The sequence below is a fragment of the Microtus pennsylvanicus genome, chromosome 20, assembly GCF_037038515.1.
Source record: "Microtus pennsylvanicus isolate mMicPen1 chromosome 20, mMicPen1.hap1, whole genome shotgun sequence".
NCBI lineage: Eukaryota > Metazoa > Chordata > Mammalia > Rodentia > Cricetidae > Microtus > Microtus pennsylvanicus.
This window is the reverse complement of record NC_134598.1, coordinates 17,016,170-17,038,611: the sequence shown is the minus strand read 5'-3', so window position 1 is coordinate 17,038,611 and position 22,442 is coordinate 17,016,170. Positions and strand designations below refer to the sequence as shown.

At 38.7% G+C, this 22,442-nt stretch overlaps 1 protein-coding gene across 14 annotated transcripts in view; it reads left to right on the top strand.

Annotated features, from left to right (window-relative positions):
- Positions 1-22,442, top strand: part of Osbpl8 (oxysterol binding protein like 8) — a 135,303-nt gene that overhangs the window by 76,740 nt on the left and 36,121 nt on the right. For 13 of the 14 annotated variants that reach the window (XM_075954721.1, XM_075954719.1, XM_075954718.1 and 10 more), the window contains 4 exons: positions 8,722-8,792; positions 15,083-15,160; positions 17,747-17,848; positions 21,819-22,022. In XM_075954721.1, the coding sequence (XP_075810836.1) occupies positions 8,722-8,792; positions 15,083-15,160; positions 17,747-17,848; positions 21,819-22,022 (455 nt within the window). Of the gene's footprint in view, positions 1-1,569; positions 1,841-8,721; positions 8,793-15,082; positions 15,161-17,746; positions 17,849-21,818; positions 22,023-22,442 lie in introns of those variants that run through there. The other variant, XM_075954723.1, reaches the window with a different exon arrangement.

Here is a 22,442-nt window from a genome sequence, read left to right as displayed (position 1 = left end):
TAGAAAAACTTCTTTCCTCTGTCATCCCTTGAATTGTAGGAGAGAACACATTTTAATATTTTCACCTTGTCATTTTCAACCCGGACCCTTGGTAAACTTTACATAATAATCCTATAATGATACTCTTAGCATTTTATATTTAAAGAAATGGAGACTCATTAAATTTAAATACTACCTATTAGAGGATAATGCCTTTTGTGATAATATCTTTTTTATTCCTTGAAAGGCAAGCACCAACTACATGAATTAATCATACTTCTCTTATTGTCTCCAGTGACTATTAGTAATTTACATTTTATGATATGGGGATGAGGAAAACAGAGATCCTCTCCCCCTCAGACAACAGAACTGCAGCTTTATGGGATTGGCCATAAATTTCCTTTCACAATAATTTTGAAATGCCTTTGCTAAAGAAAAAAATGCATATCATTACATAGGAATTCAGTTGTGTTTTGTTTCTTCGTTTTTGAGACAGGGTCTGTAGCCCTGTGTGACCTGAAACTTACTATGTAGACCACCTGTTTCTGCCCCCTGAGTGTTGGGATTAAAGGCGTGTATTACCATAAGTGTCAGAAATTGAGTTTCTAAATGCCTTTTCTAATAAGGAGGGGGAAACACTCTTAGATTTATATGGAATAATGTTTTATATGAACCAAGATGCAATCTTGATATATGTGCATGGTAAAGAAGAAACTGAATCTTAGGACAAAAATTCTTGTAAGATTAAATCATCAAGTTTAATTTGAATGAAGTAAGGTATAGGATAAGGCAAAAGTAATTTAATAAAATGAGAAGGGTTCTTGGGAATTTTAACAGTTAGGCATAAGGAGACAGTATAGTTTATTACTTTCAAAATAGCAAACTCATTGTTTGTTTTTAAGTGGGCCAAACTCATTGGTAGATTATGAATAGTTCAAACACAATGGAGAGGAACTATAATAGCTAATGCTTCACAGGAGTGTTTAGAGCACACAGCATTATTATGGTGTCATTTTAATCTGCTGTGTTGATTGGCTCGCATTAACGCTGTCTTAATGACTCCTGTATTCCTCCCAGAAGTAAAACGTTTAATCCTCTGCTTTAGCAGTTGTGATCCATCAGAATTGAAAGAATATCTTTCCTTATGAATTCTTAATCATGGCCAAGACAAGCGGCAGATTAGATACAAATCTAGAAGCTTCAGGAAAGGTAGAAGAAAGTATAATGTTGAGATCTACTTTTGAAGTAACCAAAAGCTGGAAAGAAAAAGAGTCAGAAGAGGAGGGAAGTGTGGCCACATACTACAATCACATAATAGATGTGGTTGGTAAAAGGCTCGTCATTTTGAGAAGAGACCCTATTACTTCATCCAAAATGGCTAAGTATTGATCTTGCTTTGTTTTGCTAAGGCAGCAACTCAGGGGAGGGCATCATTGTCTTGATACAAACGTAAAACATTAGTGGGATAGCCCTTTAATCAATTCATTTGTAAAAAAGAAGTCAGTAGCTTGGCTCCCTGCCTTCCCTGTCAGTCGCCCTATCTGTTTATTGCTGATTTGACAGTCTCTAGTTCTCCTTTGCTGTTAAATGTGTGTGTCCTTTGTTTGTGCTGGTGGGGTTTGCCACATTTGGATGTGAAAGAAAAGCCAGTCTTGCTTTATTGGGCTAATTAGCCCTCTGGGTGAACATATATATATTAAACAGACCTCTTAAACCATGAAAGAAGAGCGTTCACAGCAGCGTAGATTTTCTTCATGTGCTGGGGTTTCGTCGGTTTTGTTTCCTCCACGAATTGATGGCCGAAAGCTTGTCCGGAATGCTTCATTTGGAGGATACAATGAACTTTCTCCATCCTTGCAAGGTTTGTCTGTCTAATCTTGCATTCTTGCCTTAATTTCTTGCATATTCTTAATGAAAATAAGCCAGCAATTTTAAAATCTTAATGTGCTTCATGTAAACAATTCTCTTTTGAAAGCTTAGCTTTCCGTCCCTGCCTCTCTGTGACTGGGCTTCCCATATTCTCTCTAAAACTTGAGCTAACGAGGCAGTGAAATAAGAACCTTGATTTCTCATTGTGTGCATTTTGATTTCACTGTAGAAGTAAATTAAAGCATTTCTGAATTTGACATAATACACATGTATTTCTATAAAGAAATGGTATCGATGGAGGTTTTAGCAGGTGAAACCCAGTTATTTAACACTAATATTTAGCCATTTCTGTAAAGTGATAATTATAATTGATGTTCAACGTATGTGCTAGTCTTAGTCTTTTAATTCTTAACTATAATAACTTTCTCCATCTGTGTATATATTTGCTTCTAGGCTTATTCATGTGAAGATATTTTTTGCTAAGAATATTATGTTGTATATACAGTAATATTAAATAAAATTAGATGCTTTACAGTTATCATTTAGGCATTAAGTGATTGATCAATAAGATATAAACAACTTGAGCTTTTATTTGAAAATGATTTGTTGAGGTAAATATTAGATTATACATTTTAATTTAATTTTTTATATTTTCAGATTATGAAAATTAAATTAAAAATACAGTATTTTCCTACATTAAATTTTAAAATATTCATCATAAAGAAAAATTGACTAGAACTTATATGTATTTTTCTGACATTTACATTTGTTGAATTTGCAATAGAGTTTCTGTTTTATCCATAACCTTTTATTTTGGCTTTTTGTAAACAATCATGATAATAAGTTTATGCATTATTTTGAGATACCTAAGCAATTAAATATTATGAATTCACTAATTTTATATTCTTTTTAACAATGTTTTCAAAAAATATCCATGGTTCTAAGCTGTACCTAAGTAGCATAGGCTTTGAACAGTATTTAATCCGTATTGTCTTCTTAGCATAGTGTGGTTATTATCATGCGTCTTGTTTATGTCCTTAAATAGTGCACTGTTTGGTGTGTTTTTATTCAGAAGTGGCTTTCAGATATAGCATACTGAAGCTTTTAGGTAATGTTAAGTATTGCCTTTGCTTGTGCAGTGGGACTTGGTTCTCTTGGTATTTGTCTTCTCGACTGTATTTTTTTTTAAACCGTTGCTAGGTATAATAGCACATACCATTTGTTGACCTTCATACCACAAATGTGTTTAGTATTAAGGACTAATCAGTGACCTTAGTATTAAAATAATAGAAAATTCACTATTGTGACATATACTTAATTACGTGATTAAAGACATAATTGTAAGTTTAATACATTCAAAGAATGTATTTAAGATAAATTTTTGATAGTTCTGTTTTAATAGATGAGTAAATGATTTGCTGTGTCTCTCAATTCTTCCAGTATAGAAAATCATTTAGGGTTGCTCCCATATTCTGTGATAAAGGCTCTTCAAAATAGCAGCTTTCTCAGTTAAGCAGTCGAATCAGGTGCTCTATAGAAAGGCTTTTGCTATGTATTTAAGGTAAAGGTAAAAAGAAATACTCGTGTTGCCTTCTGAGTTACTTCATTGTACCGAAAGTTATCCTAAATGCATTTGCTTTCATCTAATAGCATAGGAGCAGAAGTTAGTTCTGCACTGTTGATATTTAAAGGTAACTTTGTCTTACATGTTAATTTTTTATTTTAGTTTTCATAGGAAAGTTGGTCTCTGCTTCCATCTCTTTCTCTCCCCTTACTGTTCTACCCTAAGTGTGTTGTCTTAGCCCTGATAATAATGAGCTGTATCCCAGAGCTCCTGCCTTGCTTGTGTGCTCATAATAGCACTGTGGTGCAGTGGGGTTTTGCTTAGTTTAAGTCTAATTATGTCTCTAAATCTTAGCTCTTATTTTCAGCTATGGTCATTGTACTTGTTTCTAGAATACTACCTAAGAATTGTGGGAAACCTTTAGCAAAGAAATCACCTGTAAAAGGCTGTAAGCTTCACTGAAGGCTTTTAAAAATTCTTTTTTTACTTCTTAGATTTAAAAACTTGCAATTATTTGTGACTGGAGAGATGGCTGAGTGGTAAGAACGCTGGCTGTTCTTGTAGAGGATGCAGGTTCAATACCTAGTACCCATGTACATGGTGGCTAGCAGTCTGTAACCTGAGTCAATACCTAGTACCCATGTACATGGTGGCTAGCAGTCTGTAACCTGAGTTAATACCTAGTACCCATGTACATGGTAGCTAGCAGTCTGTAACCTGAGTTAATACCTAGTACCCATGTGCATGGTGGCTAGCAGTCTGTAACCTGAGTTAATACCTAGTACCCATGTACATGGTGGCTAGCAGTCTGTAACCTGAGTTAATACCTAGTACCCATGTACATGGTGGCTAGCAGTCTGTAACCTGAGTTAATACCTAGTACCCATGTGCATGGTGGCTAGCAATGTCTGTAACCTGAGTTAATACCTAGTACCCATGTACATGGTGGCTAGCAATCTGTAACCTGAGTTAATACCTAGTACCCATGTGCATGGTGGCTAGCAATGTCTGTAACCTGAGTTAATACCTAGTACCCATGTGCATGGTGGCTAGCAATGTCTGTAACCTGAGTTAATACCTAGTACCCATGTACATGGTGGCTAGCAGTCTGTAACCTGAGTTAATACCTAGTACCCATGTGCATGGTGGCTAGCAGTCTGTAACCTGAGTTAATACCTAGTACCCATGTACATGGTGGCTAGCAATGTCTGTAACCTGAGTTAATACCTAGTACCCATGTACATGGTGGCTAGCAGTCTGTAACCTGAGTTAATACCTAGTACCCATGTGCATGGTGGCTAGCAATGTCTGTAACCTGAGTTAATACCTAGTACCCATGTACATGGTGGCTAGCAGTCTGTAACCTGAGTTAATACCTAGTACCCATGTAAATGACGGCTAGCAGTCTGTAACCTGAGTTAATACCTAGTACCCATGTAAATGACGGCTAGCAATGTCTGTAACCTGAGTTCCAAGGGTTCTGACAACCTCTTCTGGTTTCCTTGCATATCAGGCTTACACATGGTACATATAAATACATGTGGGCAAAATACCCACACATATATAATAAAAATTTAAAAATATCGATTATTCATTTTGTGTGTGTGTGTGTGTGTGTGTGTGTGTGTGTGTGTGGTTGGTGGCGGGAGCATGCTATGCGCTTGTGTGGAGGTCAGAACAACGTGCAGGATTTGGTTCTCCACCCTGCAGGCCTTAGGGTTGTACATGAGTTGTCATGCTTAGTGTGGCAGCAAGTGCTGCCCTCTGCTTCTCCATCTTCTGCCTCCCTTAGGAGTTTTTCCCACGCAAAGTTTACTTCTCGGATAGTCAGCATAGTAAATGTTTGTGATAATCCTATATTTGCTGAGTAGATAGCTGTTAAGCCTGCCTTTGTAGAAGTATATCCAATTTTTAAAAGACCAAAGCAACATAATTTTTTATGTTATATCTAATCATTAATGATCAGCAAGCCAAGTTTGCTCCTGCAGTGCACCGCGTCAATGATGCATAGTCTTGAGGAAGTTGGTTTACTTATAACCAGTATCCTGTTCTACTAGAAATAAACTCTATGTACTAATATGACAGGCATTTTTCTAATGTCAGATTTACTTAGATGAGAAACTAAAGGTATAGAAGCTAAATAAAGCGACATGGATTTGTAATTGCATGATGGATGAGTTCTATTCAGGGAGTTCTTGTGAGCCTATGACTGCTCCAAATGTGAAAACATTAGAACAAAAGGATATGATCGCTGTTTTAAATGCCAAATTGTGTGTGATTAATTTGTGTTTGAGAACTGTAATTAGGAAACTCTTTTGTATTAGCTTTGAAGAGAACATTTTGGAAAGGTATCAATATGTTTTGTTTTTAGAGAGTGCCTATGGCGCTCTCTTTAGACTCTTCCGGCATTCTCCCCTGGAGCCGAGTGGAACCACTGGGCTAAATTGCTTGCTCGTCCAAGGTGGTGCCAGTGCTTGACTCCATCTCCCGCTCTCTTTGCTGTTCCTCCGCCTTCACCAGAAGCAGTTAGTGCAGGGCTACCCGTCTGTGTTTAGGTGCTTCGCTCCTCTCTAGACAGTAACTTTTCCTGCCAAATGAATAATAGGGCACAGTGAACTGGGCACTTGAGGGCTCAGCCAGGCTCTCCCTGGGCAGTCTTGGCTTTCCTGGAACTTGCTATGTAGACCAGGTTGGCCTCAAACTCATAGAGTTCTACCAGCTGCTGTTTCTCAAGTGCTGAAGTTAAAGGTGTGCACCACCGTACCTGGCCACTACTAAATACTTTTGACAGAGCCCCAGAGGTCCTGATAAATAGACTTTCATGGCCTAAGTTTTAAAGAAAAGGTCCTGATAAACTTAAACAGCAGATTTTTTTAAAAAGTGTGATTATTCTGTGCCCTTTTAGGAGTTCAGATCTATCCAATCTTACAAGAAGACCTAGCATAAACACTGGCAACAATTTTTTACATTACTGCCTTAGAATTTCCCTTGGAAACCCAGAGTGCGATTTGAAAATTTTTTAGTTTTAGGGCTTTTTAAAACTCTAATTGAAATTCAAAAAATGTACTCAGATTTGCATATTTTAGAAAGCATTTAACTTCACTCATTATAGTTAAAATTATAAATAATTGGAAGTTATTCATATGACATAATATGAAACTAAGTATATGATTTGCAAGTTCAAAGTATAAGGTTCTATTAAATGGAATTCTTTGATTTAACAAGTAATATGTGATCTAGGTTCATGAATGTCATTTTCTAACATTTGGAATGTTATATATCATTTGCATTTTTAAAGTTTTCTTTATGACTGGGGGATGGCTCAGTTGGTAAGTTACTCTCTATGAAGACATGAGGACCTGGGTTCAGATCTCCATATTCTGGTAAAAAACTAGGTACAACAGAACATGCCTATAAGCCCGGTGCTGGGGAGGTGGAAGCAGGAAGATTTGCTGGGGTCTTCTGGCCTTGGGCAAGCTCCGGGTTCAGAGAAAGACCTGTGGTTGGAAAGACACTGACCTCAGCCTCTGAACATACATTCAGGAAATTTATTCAAACAAACATATGAGTACACACGCAATCACATACACAGTGTTTAATTTATAGCTGTATTTCATTGATGTTATGTTTTAAAATAATATATGGATGTATGCGCAGATGGACATTTTTCATAACAGTAAATGGGTTGATGTAGATTGAGCTGAGACTAGAACAGTACTGGTGGAGAAATTGAAGCCTATTCATGAGAGCAAAATTAGCACAGAAATATCCTGTGTATATTTAGAGGTTCTTTGTATTTATGTTAGTCATTAGTATCGAGAGTTCTTTATTGCTATATTTATAGCTTTGAATACATTTTTAAAATTTCTACTTTAATTTTGTAACTTTTAGTGTACTTTTATATTTAAGTTCTAAATTCCTGTAAGTTTTCATCTAAAAATCCGTATTGCATTTATGAAAATTTCCCCTTCTCTATATTAGAACTGAATACTTTTTACTTTTTCTAGAGAAGTATTTTCTCATACTACAAATTTAATTTAGTAAAAATATCTGAATAAAATAGTTGGTACTGTGGGCACATGCCTCACACCAGGGCGGTTGGTTGGTTGGTTGGTTGGTTGGTTGGTTGGTTGGTTGGTTGATTGAGTTTTCTTGCCTCTTTCTTCCCCTCCTTTTCTTTCTTTTTTTTTGTTACTTCTTTCTTCCCCCTATCTCCTCCCATGTCCTCTCCTGTGTTTCTTCCCTCTCTTTGATATATCCTTTACTGAAAATTTATTTCCCACCCTTCTTTATCGCCTTCAGGAATATCTCTCCAGTTTGACAGGAAGAGAGAAAAGTTAGTTTGGATGCTTCTGTCACTTCAGAAGTCAGCTCACTGGAGTTCTGGGGATATGGCTTGCTGAGTGGAGAGCATTTCTAGCATGAACTTGATGTTGATTTTGACTCCCACCCCATTGCTGTATACACTGGGTGAAGTGGTACTAACTTGTGTAAACTCAAGGCAAATCAGAAGTTCTGGGTCTTTCTTGGCCCCACAGCAAGTCCAAGGCCAGCCTTGGCTACACGAGGACCTGTCTCAGAAGAGAGAGAGAGGAGGGATGGGGAATTAAGAAATGAGCTTGCTAGGAGGAAAGCTCTGAGCGGATGGTTTCATGTAAAGTGGTTCAGTAGCACAAAAGCAGTATTCAGCTTGACATTGGTGGACTCGATTGCCTCTCTCTGAGTTAATTCTTTTGAAATACTCACTTTTATTCTTTGAGAATTCACAGTGCATAAAACATAGTTCTATTATATGATCATATTCACCCTCCAGGCTTCCCCCAACTCTTCCCAGATATACACCCTTCTTCCTCCCTCCACTTAACCCCCTTCTGTATTTTGTTCTTTTAATTCTTTTTAATGTATACATGTGATTGATTGAGTTGATGAATACTAGGTGTGTATTTGTGCAGAGGCCAGAAGGGAGTGACGGAGCCCTTGGGCTGGAGTTGCAAGCAGTTATGAGTTGTGTGATGTGGGTGTTAGGAACTGAACTCAGGACCTTTGGAGGAATAGCAAGTGCTCTTAAGCCTTGAGCCATCTCTCCAAGCTCCCACCCCCTGTAAAACAAAAACACACAGAATCTAGTTTGGTTCTACCATAATTTTAAAGAAATACAGTGAGATGCCAATAAGCCATGGTAGTTTGAGCTCAATAAGCACAGATAAATATCAAGAATATCTAAATGGAATGGCTCGTATTTACTCTTTAACATTATAACTGTATATTCAAAAGTTGTAATAATTGAATATTGGCATTTCCCCCCAAAGGTTTTGAAAGAGGAAAAGAAGATATTTCTCAAAATAAAGATGATTCTTCACTTTCAATGTCAAAGAGCAAGGTAGGCATATTATGGTTCCCAATGTATTATAGTACATTTTTCCAATATTTAAAGTGAAGATACTAAACTGAAATCCTGTAAGTGTTCATAAGAATTTTTATGTTGGTATGTCTCAACCTTGTAGTATATATGAAAAGTATAAAGGTCTATACTCGGACTGATTGAGGTGCTATTGAGTATTTGGAAAGTACTGATTAGTACCTATTGCTCTCTTCAGAGTGATACTAGTTTTGGTATGTGGGCTACAGCAGGACGTCTCAAACTGGAATCTGGGCGCTCCATTCAGAGATGCCTCAGACTTCATGGTTTTAACAAAACCCTTTTTTAGGTATTTTAAACTTATTTATATGGCAGTCAAAATACATATATTTGCCAGGTAATGAATAAAGATGTTTGTAGTACTATCCTATAATTAAAATAGGGCATGATTATTCTAAATCAGTATTTTTTAAAAACCATAATGATGTGGTGCCCCCCATAGATGGATAAAAGTTGAGCGAGGTTTCAAAATTTGTCAAGGGATTTGACTTTCTGCCTTTTTTTCTGATAAGATTTAGTAGCAGCAACAAGAGCTTTTTGTAAAGGCTTTGGAATTCACTTCAATGGTTGGAAGAAGCCTCTTCTTCCAATGAACTTACTGCTAATTGCAGCAGTGGGCTTTGCTCATCCTGCCTTGTATGTTTGCTCCTGTTCTTGGGAATAGTTGAGAAGATTATACAGTATGTTTTGATGCATGTTTTGTACATACTATTCATAGTTTAAAAGTACTTGTAGCTTAAAGGTGCATGTTGAATAGCACATTTTACTTACTGGACATATATGTGCAGGTACATATGGAGGCCAGAGGACAACCGTGGTTGTTTTTTCTTAGGCACTATCCATCTTTTCTTTAACACACAGGGTCTCTTGTTGTCCTGGAATTCACCAAGTAGGTGAGACTAGCTACAGTGGGCCCCAGAGAATCCGCCTCCCACTTTTCAGCATTAGAATTACAAGCACACATGGCCATACCTGTCCCTGCTCCCACCACTATCTCCTGTGGGATCTGGGGATCTAACCCAGGATCTCATGCTTTCCAAGCAAGTATTTTACCAAATGAGCTGTCTTCAAGAACCAGTGCCTTGTATTTATATAGCATTTCTTTTCTTACTCATTGCAAGGTTCGTAGCTGAGTCCCCTATAATAAAAGACATATTAACAAGACAAAATATACATATTTATTTAATGCTAAGTATAGACATTAATTTCCAAGCTTTCATTTCCCAGCCGACCAGACCCAAATAATGACACAGAAACTATATTAATTACAATACTGTTTGATCAGTGGCTTAGATGTATTCCTAACTAGCTCTTACATCTTCAGTTAACCCATTTCTATTCATCTATGTTTTGCCATGAAGCTGTGGCTTACTGTTAAGGGTTCTGGCATCTTTTCTCCTTCAGCGGCTACATGGCATCTCCTGATTCCACCAACTTACTCACTCCATCTATCTATCTATCTATCTATTTATCTATCTATCTATCTATCTATCTATCTATCTATCTATCTATCTATCTACCTACCTACCTACCTACCTACCTTTCTATCTATCTATCTATCTATCTATCTATCTATCTATCTATCTATCTATCTATCTATCTATCTATCTATCTATCTATCTCTATGTTTGGATTTCTTGTCTGGGTTTACTCTGCTAAACCATTGGCCAAAATAGCTTTATTCATCAACCAATAAAAGCAAAACATACAGAAGGACATCCCACTTCCTTAAGTGCCATGTCGAAGCCTTCAGAAGTGAAGACAACCCTTCTCCCAAAGAAACAAGCAGGGAAACTGTATGAGCACAAGTATGGTTGAGCAGAAATAACAACGCCAGGGTTCCAGATCTAAACCAGGTGTGCACTCCTTGTCTGGAGTGCAGTGCTCTAGGTTCAGTTCCCAGCTCCATAGAAATAAATAAATTAACAATAAACACGTGAATAAATGAAAAAATGTTCTAGTTTGCTTTTAGTTGTTGTGACAAAATACTGACCACTAGCTCTCAGGAGGAAAGAGTTTGTTTGGCTTACATGTCATGTCACAGTTCATCTTTGAGGGAAGTCAGAACTGAAGAAGAAACTGTGGGGAAAAAGTGCTGCGTACTGGCTTGTTTAGTCTGCTCTGTTATTTATGCCTGGACCACCTGCCCAGGGGTAACACTGCCCGCAGTGAACTGGACCTTCCTATATAGGTCATTCATCAAGAAAATTCCCACAAGCCAATCTGATGGCAGTAATTCTTCAGTTGAGAGTCCTTCTTTCCAGGTGACTCCAGTTTGTGTCAAGTTGACAGAAACTAAATAGCAGAGAGGGTAATGTTTGTGGGGATTCTTGGTGTCTCTGTGTCTCCAAGTATAGAAGAACATTTGCTTCGTGAAGGGAAGTGTTAGATTTCTTTTATGGCCTGTTTCCAGGAAGAAAAATAGTAAGATAGAGCCAGAGAACGGCCTTCTTCCTTCTGCACTGTCTCGTAGTTCCTTCATCTTAAAATAAGCAGATGCTGTTTTCAAGTACTGTGTGCTGGGCTCTGCTGGGCATTTTATACCATCTGCTTTTGTGCTGGTGGTTTTGTTCTTGGAGACAGGGCTTCTTTGTGTAGCCCTGGCTGTCCTGGAACTCTGTTCTTTAGCCCAGGATAGCCTTGACCTCGCAGAGATCCACCTGCCTCTGCCTCCCAAGTGCTGGAATTAAAGGCATTCACCACCACCACCCAGCTTATCACTTGCAATTTTTCAAAATTGAAGAAAAATGTATCAGCACCAATGCTAGAAATGCGAAGCTTATCTGTATGCACTTAGTACCAGAATTGTTGAATATTTGGTGTAACAGAGTTACTGCTCAAAAGCTATAAAACATAAGCACAAAGACCTATGTGGCACAGCTGCTATTTGTCATCATTGTAGCTTGTAGAAATGGAGAAGGGACCGCGGACCCGAACTCTGCAGTCTCTGATGTACACTAATGCCTAAAACAGACATGTGCCTTGCTACCCCTGTGCTTTGTATAAAAGAGTATCTAGTGTGTTGATCTTTAAAATTAAATAGGAAGGTAAAGTCTCCGTTATGTTAGCTAGGCACATCTCACATGTTCAATAACTACCTGTGGCTAGTGACTGCCCTGTCACACAACTCAAATGTAGTGAATTGAGGAGCAGTCTGGGCTGCGTTGGCCCTATCCTGGAGAAACAAACAGAGCTTAGAGAGAATAACTCTTAACAGGGTAACCTTTTGTATTAGTAACATTGCATCTGCTGTTTTTCAAGAGATCTATAGTAGCTAGTTTGTTCCTAGGTGTTTTTATTCTTATTTAAGTAATTTGGGGGAACAAATTTAAGTTTTAAAACTTATTTTATTTCAATGTGTGTAGGTGTTTGGCATGTGTGCCAGTGCACCACGTGCGAGGCGCTGAAAGAAGCCACAGGAGGGCCTTGGGCTCCCTGGAGCTGCAGTTACAGGGAGTTGTGAGCCACCCTGTGCACCTGGGAATTGAACTCTGGTTCTCTTGAAGAGCAGCCAGTGCTCTTAAAGGCCAAGACGTCTCTTCACCCCTCAAACAGCATTTTTAAAATGAATTTTTAATCATCCTATGTCCATGACGGGAAGGGCCAGTATGAGTAACTTACATAGTAAGATAAATGGAATCTTGTTGCTAGGATAAGGGGTTTCTGTAATATAGATCCCTTTACTTGATCCTCCAACATCTATGAACCGCTTATACGTTTATAAGTTATTACTATCTGTTTTCAAAAGATATGCTTACCTCAGTGTTTAAAGTTCCTTTCCAACCCATAGTATCTTTGTAATCACAGTAACATACTATTGCTCCTTATGAATGTAGTGTTTTGTAGTTTCTATAGGAAATCACAAGACATTTTGTACCTTAATGCCTTACTCTGAAAGGTGGATTTTAACTACATCTGCAATCTAGAATATAATTAGAAACTTGAGTCAGAGCGTATGCCACGTATTGTTAAACACTTTATATGTGTTACCTTATTAACTCCCAAAGCAACCTTGTGAGTTAGCAGTAAATGAGGATATTTTACTAATTAGGACACTAAGAACTAAGAGATAAATAACTTCTTAAAGTTGCATTGCCTGTAAGGCCATAGTAATAGTGGGCGGGGAGAGGCATGCTAGCATTCTAAAGCTATTTAACAGATTCAGGAAATTCTAAGTATTGAAAATCCTGTGGTAACCAGTCATGTTTATGCAGGAAGAGAAGCCTACTACAGTGAATATTTTCAACAAAGAAACAAAGATGGTTCATGTTTGGGGTCTATTAATTCAGAATCAGGCCTGGTGGAACGTGCCTGGAATTCCAGCTGGTTAGGAGCCTGCTGAGGCCAGCCTGAGCAACTTAGTAAAGCCCTTTCTCGAAATGTAAAAACAGAAAAGGGGGATTGTAGGTGTTGCTCCTACAGCAGAGCAGTTGTTAGCATGAAAGAGGCCATAATAGGTTCAACCCCAATACCAAAGTTGAAGAAAAGTAGTGTGCTGGCTTGGAAAGCTGAGGTAGTGATGCTTGGGTAGGAAAATGGTTGCTGACTCATTGTTCCCCGCAGCTAGACTGCACAGTACTGTCAGAGCCTGCCGATCTTGATGTACCAGTCTCACAGGACACGCTTCTAGTCTGCTTATTCATATGACAATGCTATCTTCTAAGAACCAAACCAGATCTTGTCACTTGAAGTTGTTGGGGACGCATTTTCTCTTTTTCATAAGGAGAAGTTTTACATTTGATTCTGGTTCCTACATTGTATGAAGAGCTTTGAAAAGCAATAAACAAACACCGTGAGACTACTGAGAACATGAGGCTCAGAATTAGGTACAAAGTCCTGCTTATGTACTTGGTATCTGTATGATTTGGGGAAATATATTTAATCTGTAGATATCATCTCCTTATTAGTAAAGGGGTTACTTCTGCTATCTCAGGGTTGTTTTAAGCATGAAGTGAAGTGGTACATAATGAAGAGGTACACAGTGCTTAACACAGTACTTTGTAAATAGTAGGTCAGCAATGTAAAAGTTTAACCAGGCTGGTCTCTGTCTTCTGCATTGAAAAGTATTTGCAGTTTGTTCCCTGTTCCTTACTACCATCAACATAATCTCATCTATTCCCCGTTTCTGTAAAGTATTTCATGCCAACCACCAGGAGTATTTTTAGTACAGAGAAGATAGATAAACTTTAGTGACATTTTCATTCCGTTGATTTATCAAACAATGTTTAACTCATTCCTTTTCTTCAGCTGGTCCACTGGCCATCATCATTGAATAATATTCAAATGTTTTTATCCTTGATTATAGTCAATGATATTCTGCAGGTCCAGTCATTTAACATTTAAAAGCTGCTATTTGGATCAAGTCCCATGTAAACCTTGATACTAACAGTATTACTAAGAATGCTAGTATGTTTTCCTATGTCTGACAGTGGTAAAAATGACACATTGTAGGATATTGAAGAAGCAGATAGATTTTGTGGTTTGAAGATTTATAGAAATGGCTTTCAAACATATGTTCTTGTGCCGTAGTGAAAGATTACTACGGGCACTGGATTGGGAGGTCTGTGTTAATGATTGTGACTAATCGACCCCTTACATGATTTTTGATCATGTGAAATGAATATAAAACCATGCTGTTAATTTTTTAAGGTTTTATGAAGATTAAATAACTATTAACTATAAACTCAAAACCTACATTTTTATTAATCATTAAATTAATTATTTTTGTCATTAATAATTAATGATAATCATAATTTAATAGTTAATGACAAAATGAAAGGTGGGAGGGCACAGATCCTGGGAGTATTGATGTTGAAACATTGGACAGCTAAAGTGTCTTAGCCTTAGTTTGTAAAGATGACTGGGGTTGGGTAGTTGGGTAGTCTATGTGTCAGTCCGATGAAACTTCCCTTTTTTGTTTAGCACTTTTCAGAGGTCACTTTAACACTGCTTTGGCAATTTTTATCCTAAGAATAACTGAATAATTGTATGTTTTTAAAAAATGTTCTGAGAAACAGAGTATAAGATTTAGAAATATTAACTTCACGTTGCAGATTAATTTTTGAGCATGTGTGTTTGTGTGTGTGTCATAACACAAATACCAACTAGGGAAAGCCTTTATGAAAATCTGCATTTGCTTAAACCATAGCAGCAAGTGGAAAGCATGTAAGAAATGTAACGTTACATTTTATGTGGTATGTGAAATAAATGTAAGTTTTAATTCTCATCCCTTTATTTCACTTCCGTCTCAGTCTGAATCTAAACTTTACAATGGCTCGGAAAAGGACAGTTCCAGTTCGAGTAAACTCACCAAGAAGGAGTCTCTCAAGGTCAGTTTCTGTGCTTGCCTTAAGATTATAATGACATTTCTCCCTCTCCTCCCTCTACAACCCCCCGTGTGCCCTTCCCTGCTCTCCTAAATTTATGGCCTCTTTTGTTAATTGTTATTGCATGCATGTGTGTCTATTCCAAAATAGAATCTCCTCAGTCCAGACAGTGTCACTCGTAAGTGTGTTTTCAAGGCTGTCTGTTCGGCACTGGAAAGGCAGCTGGGGTATTCTTCCCTGAGGAGGGCCACCTCTTCTAATCCTGGGTTTTCTCAGTTGCCTATAGTTGTTTGTATGGGACTGAGGCCTTGTATGCTTTTCCCTGTCCCCCTTACATGCCAATTGGAGTTGTGTAGTGTGAATTCTGATTGGTCAGATATCGGGTTAAATGCTGAAAGATAAGAGAAGTAAAGGAGCCAGCCACTAGAGAGACTTCTTACCTCTACCAGTTCCTTAGCCCAAAGGGATCTCTGCAAATCCTCAGACTGAATGGGCAAGAAATCCTGTCTCAATTCTTCTTATATTCCTCTCTCTACTTCCCTAGTGCTGGGTTAAAGGCCTGTGCCTCCCAAGTGCTGGGATCAAAGGTGTGTGCCATCACTGCCTGACCTCTATGGTTAACTAGTGGCTAGCTCTGCCCTCTGATCTTCAGGCAAGCTTTATTTGTTAGAGCACAAACAAGACATCACCACAGTGATCTTGTTCAGCTCACGTTTGGACAGTCGTGTTGGTGGGACTTTACAGGTATAGCGTCTGGTGTTACTATGAAACTCTCAGCGAACTTCCCGATCCTGTCACATTGTGCTTAGTATGTGCTTTTGAAAGTGGTCTAATACAAAATATTTATATGTATGCTTCTAAAGGGCGAGGAAAAACTCCAGAGGGATGGAAAGGCAAAATGTTCCTATTTTTATAGTGTGAGGTCAGCTGATGATCACTTTTGATGACTGTTGAGAGCAGGCTGTTTCCGTCTTCAGCTGGCCGTAGCACAGGCTTGGGATCAGTGTCCCTTCCCAGCTTTAACAACAGCGTGACACCCATTGTGTGTGGAGCACCCAGTGGACATTTCTGGCGTTCATTTAAATTAGTTTGCCAACTACCAGGCCCATAGGAGTATGTATTTTGTTTGACCTGTATTGCATTTTAAATTTTGGAACAATAAAAGTCCAGATTTCTAATTTCTCTTAAGAAATGTGCAGTGTTGGGGCTGCCTTCTCGACTGGCCACAGATCTGGGAGCTTACAGGACACATTCTCTCTACTGGTTGTGGTACCTGCTGATCCATCTCGTCCATCTGTGCTCTATGGCTGGTCCTGTGTGCATCTGCATCGGCCGTCTCACAGTAGATCACAGTGGGTAATAGCATCAGCTGTTCTTTAGAGGACCTGAGTTCAGTGCCCAGTACCCACATGGCCCAGTTCAGAAGATCTGAGGGCCTTTTCAGTCCCCCACAGGGACTGCATACATACGACAGACATACCTGTGGGCTGGAAAAACACCAATATACAAAATAAAAGTAAAGTCTCAAAAAAATAAAATGCTGTTAAGTCTAAGGCATGAGAGGTATATAACATTTAAACTTTATTATGTGCGTGTTATCTCAAATTTAACTTTTGATAGATTTTTATCTTATTTAAGGAAAAACTGTAGACACTAATAGGTTATTACTCTTTCCCCCCCATTCAAATAAAAAACCAATAATAAAACTATTAGTTCACTTCTGTTTTCTTGGGTTACTTCATAGAAATAATTTACCTATAAAACCTATAAAACTAAAATGGTTTAATTGTTCTTATTTATTTCAGTCTTATATTTTCGTAAAATGAAAGGTCACAACTTCCATTTGGGAGTAGTTGCAGCATTGTTTGTAATAAACAAAGCTAGGAGCTAAGATGATTTCTACCAGTAAGAGTGCTTTAGAAAAACAGCCTGGCTCTTTAAACACAGCCGTGGAAGGCAGTCTGTCTTGGTTTGGATCCGGCTTCACACCTTGATAGCAGTGTGATTCTGGGCACATTGCTGTCTCTACTTCAGTGTTCTTGAATGTAATAAAGTTAATAATACTTCTACTTGAAAAGCTAATTGTGGTGATTGAATGAAGTAATGTTATAGATACGAGTTTAGAATAATGACAGTTCACCAAATGCACTCGGTGTCATCATATTTTATTTGAGGTGGGGATCCTCTAGCACAGGTGAAAGAATATGGTAGACATAGGAACTCTCAAAACAAACCAAAAACCCAAAAGCTAGCAGTGCTACTCAAAAGCCTTTAGTCCTAGTGGAGGCAGAGGCAGGCGGATCCCTGAGTTCCAGAACAGCTCTACAGAGAAACCCTGTCTCCAAAACCAAACAAACGAGTCAAATAATTTTTTTTGTTTTTAAAAACATAGAAGCTGTGCATTTCTACAGATTGTTGTATCTGAAAGGATAAAAGAGATTTAAAATGATACAGAGGACTGGACTAGTGGTCACAGAAACCAGGCTCCTACCTGTGCTGTCAAAGCTTCTGTCCAGTTTTTTATCTTTAATGCTGGAGTTCTAAGAAGTTGTTTCCTCTACTGAGTGTTTTGTTTCTCTGTTAAATTAGGTACAAAAGAAGAATTACCGTGAAGAGAAGAAGAGAGCCACGAAGGAGTTGCTCAGCACCATCACAGACCCTTCTGTCATTGTCATGGCCGACTGGCTGAAGGTCAGGCTTGGGTTTGAACTCTCGCTGAGTGCTTATTCACTGGGTTGAGAAAGCTCGAGACAGAACAAAAGCTAGGTTCTCAGCGGGAGGGAAGGTATTTCTGTGTTTTGTGTGCCAATCTTCACAAGGGCACATACTGATAGCAATTCAGCTCAAAGGACATTTTGATTAGCGTGATACTGTGTTGCATACTGTACCTCATTATAAAGATATTTTATTGTTCCACTTCTCATTTGATATTATTGCAGATTGGAATTTGTATTGCTAGGACAAGAGGAGGACAAGTTGATATGAAAGCTGAACCTCAGAAGCTGTTAAGTTCACATTGCTGTTGCGTTCCTTTTCCTCATCCAGTCACTGTCTGTCTTCCCAGGCTCACCTGAGGGGTAGCTCTGAGAATCTTTACTCCTAACTTTGTAAGACTTTGACGCCGGAAGCCCTAGTGTCTGACATTTTCCACAGCCCTAAAGACTTCCCTTTTCCTGGAATTAGCAAAGCTGCTACCCAGTGGTTCTTAGAGACGTTTGAAAAAGTTCTTCCACTACACTGAGAGTCCTAATCACGGTTGTACCCAGCTCAAGTACTACAAGGGTTGTCTTTGGTTTTGTGCTGAAATAAATTCCAGTTTACCTTATCTCTTCTAAGAGCTCTGGATCCCGCTTGTTTTCTTTCCCAGAGCTCTTCTCCATATGCTCTGCAGGTCCCCGGACATCCTTAGGACGGAAGGGTCCTTCTTCACCTTCCCACCCACTCTGTTATTTTAAAACAAGGTATTGCTCTATGTAGCCCTGACTGGCCTTGGACACATGGCAGCCCTCTGGCCTCAGCATCTCAGACGCTGGGATTATATAGGTATACATTTGTAACAGGAGGCTGTTCGCTTGTTTCCCGATTGCTCATTTGTTTCCCGGCCACCCAAACCTGAATCATAACAGAAACTATATTAATTACAACACTGTTTGGCCTATTAGCTCAGACTTCTAATTAACTAACTCTTGCATCTTAAATTAACCCATTTCTATTACTCTGTGTTTCGGCACGAGGCTGTGGCTTACTGGTAAGGATCTGGCATCTGTCTTCTTTGTAGCTACATGTTGTCTTCCTGACTTTGCCTACTCTCTCTGTATAGCTCTTCCAGCCTGGCTATATGCTGCTCAGCTATAGGTTGAAGAAGCTTCTTTTTTTGCCCACTATTTTATTGATTTTTATTGAGCTCTCCATTTTTCTCTGCTCTCCTCCCTGCCTCTCCCCTCCCATTCAACCTTCTCCCAAGGTCCCCATGTTCCCAGTTTTCTCAGATCTTGTCTTTTTCTACTACCCATGTAGATTAGGTATGTATGTCTCTCTTAGGGTCCTCATTGTTGTTTGGGTTCTCTGGGATTGAGATTTGTAGGCTGGTTTTCTTTGCTTTATGTTTAAAAACCACTTATGAGTGAGTACATGTGATAACTGTCTTTCTCCATCTGGGTTACCTCACTGAAAATGATGTTTTCTACCTCCATCCATTTTCCTGCAAAATTCAAGATGTCGTTATTTTTTTCTGCTGTGTAGTACTCCATTGTGTAAATGCACCACATTTTCCTTATCCATTCTTCAGTTGAAGGGCATTTAGGTTGTTTCCAGGTTCTGGCTATGACAAACAAAGCTGCTATGAACATAGTTGAGCACATGTCCTTGTGGCATGATTGAGCATCCTTTGGATATATACCTAAAAGTGGTATTACTGGGTCTTGAGGAAGGTTATTTTCTAATTTTCTGAGAAATTGCCACACTGACATTCAAAGGGGCTGTACCAGCTTGCATTCCCACCAGCAATGCAGAAGTGTTCCCCTTTCCCCACAACCTCTCCAGCATAAGTTGTCATCAGTGTTTTTGACCTTGGCCATTCTTACAGGTGTAAGATGGAATCTCAGAGTTGTTTTGATTTGCATTTCTCTAATGGCTAAGGATGTTGAACATTTCCTTAAGTGTCTTTCTTCCATTTTAGATTCCTCTGTTGAGAGTTCTCTGTTTAGGTCTGTACTCCATTTGTTTTTATTGGATTATGTGTTCTTTTGGTGACCACTTTCTCGAGTTCTTTGTTTATTTTGGAGATCAGACCTCTGTCTGATGTGGGTTTAGTGAAGATCTTTTCCCATTCTGTAGGCTGTTGTTTTGTCTTGTTGACGGTGTCCTTTGCTTTTCAGTTTCAGGAGGTCCCATTTATTAATTGTTTCTCTCAGTGTCTGTGCTACTGGGGCTATATTTAGGAGGTGGTCTCCTGTGCCAATGCATTCAAGTGTACTTCCTACTTTCTCTTCTATGAGGTTCAGTGTGGCTGGCTTTATGTTGAGGTCTTTGATCCATTTGGACTTGAGTTTTGTGCATGGTGATAGATACAGATCTATTTACATTCTACATGTTGATATCCAGTTATGACAGCACCATTTGTTAAATATGCTTTCTTTTTTTCCATTTGATATTTTTGTTTCTTTGTCAAAAATCAGGTGTTCGAAGGTGTGTCTTGGGTAGGTAGAACTTAACATATTAAAAATGGCAATCTTAACAAAAGCAATCTACAGATTCAATGCAATGCCCATCAAAATCCCAGCAAAATTCTTTGCAGACCTCTAAAGAACAGTACTCAACTTCATATGGAAAAGCAAAAAACCCAGGATAGCCAAAACAATCCTGTACAATAAAAGAACTTCTGGAGGCATCACAATCCATGACTTCAAACTCTACTACAGAGCTACAGTATTGAAAACAACCTGGTATTGGCATAAGAACAGACAGGAGGACCAATGGAACTGAATTGAAGACCCAGATATTAATCCACACATCTTCGAACACCTGATTTTTGACAATGAAGTACCTTCTTTATTAACCAATGGCAATAAAACATATTCATAGCATACAGAGGAGATTCCCACATCATATATCTTCATCCCTGACTCTGGCTGGCCCTCCCTTCATTTCTGACAGTTGACCCTCTTTTCTATTGTCACGTCTCCAAGATCAAGGATGTTATGTCAGGGGAGCTATCTTTCCTTTGATTCTCTCAGCTTGACATCTCATTTATGTAGAGAGATGTACATGCACACACCTCTTCTTAATATTTTTCTCTTTTTATTCCTGGCTCCAGAGTCTCCCTAACTTTTTGTATCTTGGAATCCCAGTGGTTCTGCCCATTTTGCTCCTCAATGAGTCCGTATTCATTTCACAATTCGTGTACATGCAGCTAGTAAATGTGAAGAACGCTCCTGCTTTAGTCTGAATCCTGTGCTGGCATCCTGTTCAGCATTGGGTAGCCAGTGAATTGCCTATCATCAATTTTTAATAGAGTACAGATGTAGAAAGTGATAGATGAACTTGCTAACGTTATTGACAGAAATGGAGCTTAAGATAAGGAGCATTTCATAAAAACAAGTGGTGTGCTCACACTTAAAGGCCTCCTCCTAGACAGTTATATAGCATACCTTACCTAAGGAAGGCAGCTGCAGGAGCTAGGTAGACTGGTTTGGGAGAGAATCTTTCTTCTTCCTACTATTTACCAAATGTTTAGGAAATATCTTGGTTGTGCCAAAAGTGTTCAGAAAAGGAAAGTTAGAAAAGGCAGAATAATCATTTATTCCCACAAATTACATTCGTAACAACTGCTACCAAAAGAATAATTTCAGTACTTTGGAAGTTTATTTTATTGATGCCTGAAGTGATCTAGGAGGTTAGGCTTGTACTTCAAGTATAATATTGAAACTTTGGCCTGCCATTCTATGAAAATCTGAGCTTCTTCAAATCAGGAGCCATGTCGGCTCCATATTCATCTGCACGGTATGCATGAAGTAACCTTTTCACTAGAGACCTGTTCAGTGTAAATGTATGTGTAATACAACTTTAGATTAAAGTGGCCCAGTAGCCATTATTTAGTTTGTTATTCTGTAGTCTAGAGAGAGAAGCAGATCAATCTTATAAGAAATATATTTTTCTGTAGATTCGTGGTACCCTCAAGAGCTGGACCAAGTTATGGTGTGTGTTGAAACCTGGGGTGCTTCTGATCTATAAAACACAGAAAAATGGCCAGTGGGTTGGAACAGTCCTTCTGAATGCTTGTGAGATTATTGAACGTCCATCAAAAAAGGATGGCTTCTGTTTCAAGCTTTTCCATCCTCTGGAGCAGTCTATTTGGGCAGTGAAGGTATGTGAGCACTTGTTGGGGGAAACGGTAAAGGGGACAGTGGGAAGGAAGGTGAGCCAACCAGATGACTCCTGGACCTGCTCCTGCCTCCACAGCTGTATTTGTCCTTCTATCTCTGTGCTCACGTGGGTGACAGAGAGCCTTTCGCTTATTGTTAGGACCTAAACCAATTTTCCGAGAACATTTTCCCAGTGTATTGGATCTTGTTTTCTCTTTTGTTACTGAAGATTAAATTTATATTTTTTATTAATTGTGGTTCCTGCTACTTCTGTATAACCTTATGTAATGTTGACTGCATTTTTATTCTTCATCTGAATGGTAGCCTGGAACAGAAGCTGACACATTTTTGTGGCCCTTCCTGTAGTGATGGGGATATGTGAGAAGCTGCCCTATTTGGTCTTATGAGATGTGGCTTTCTTT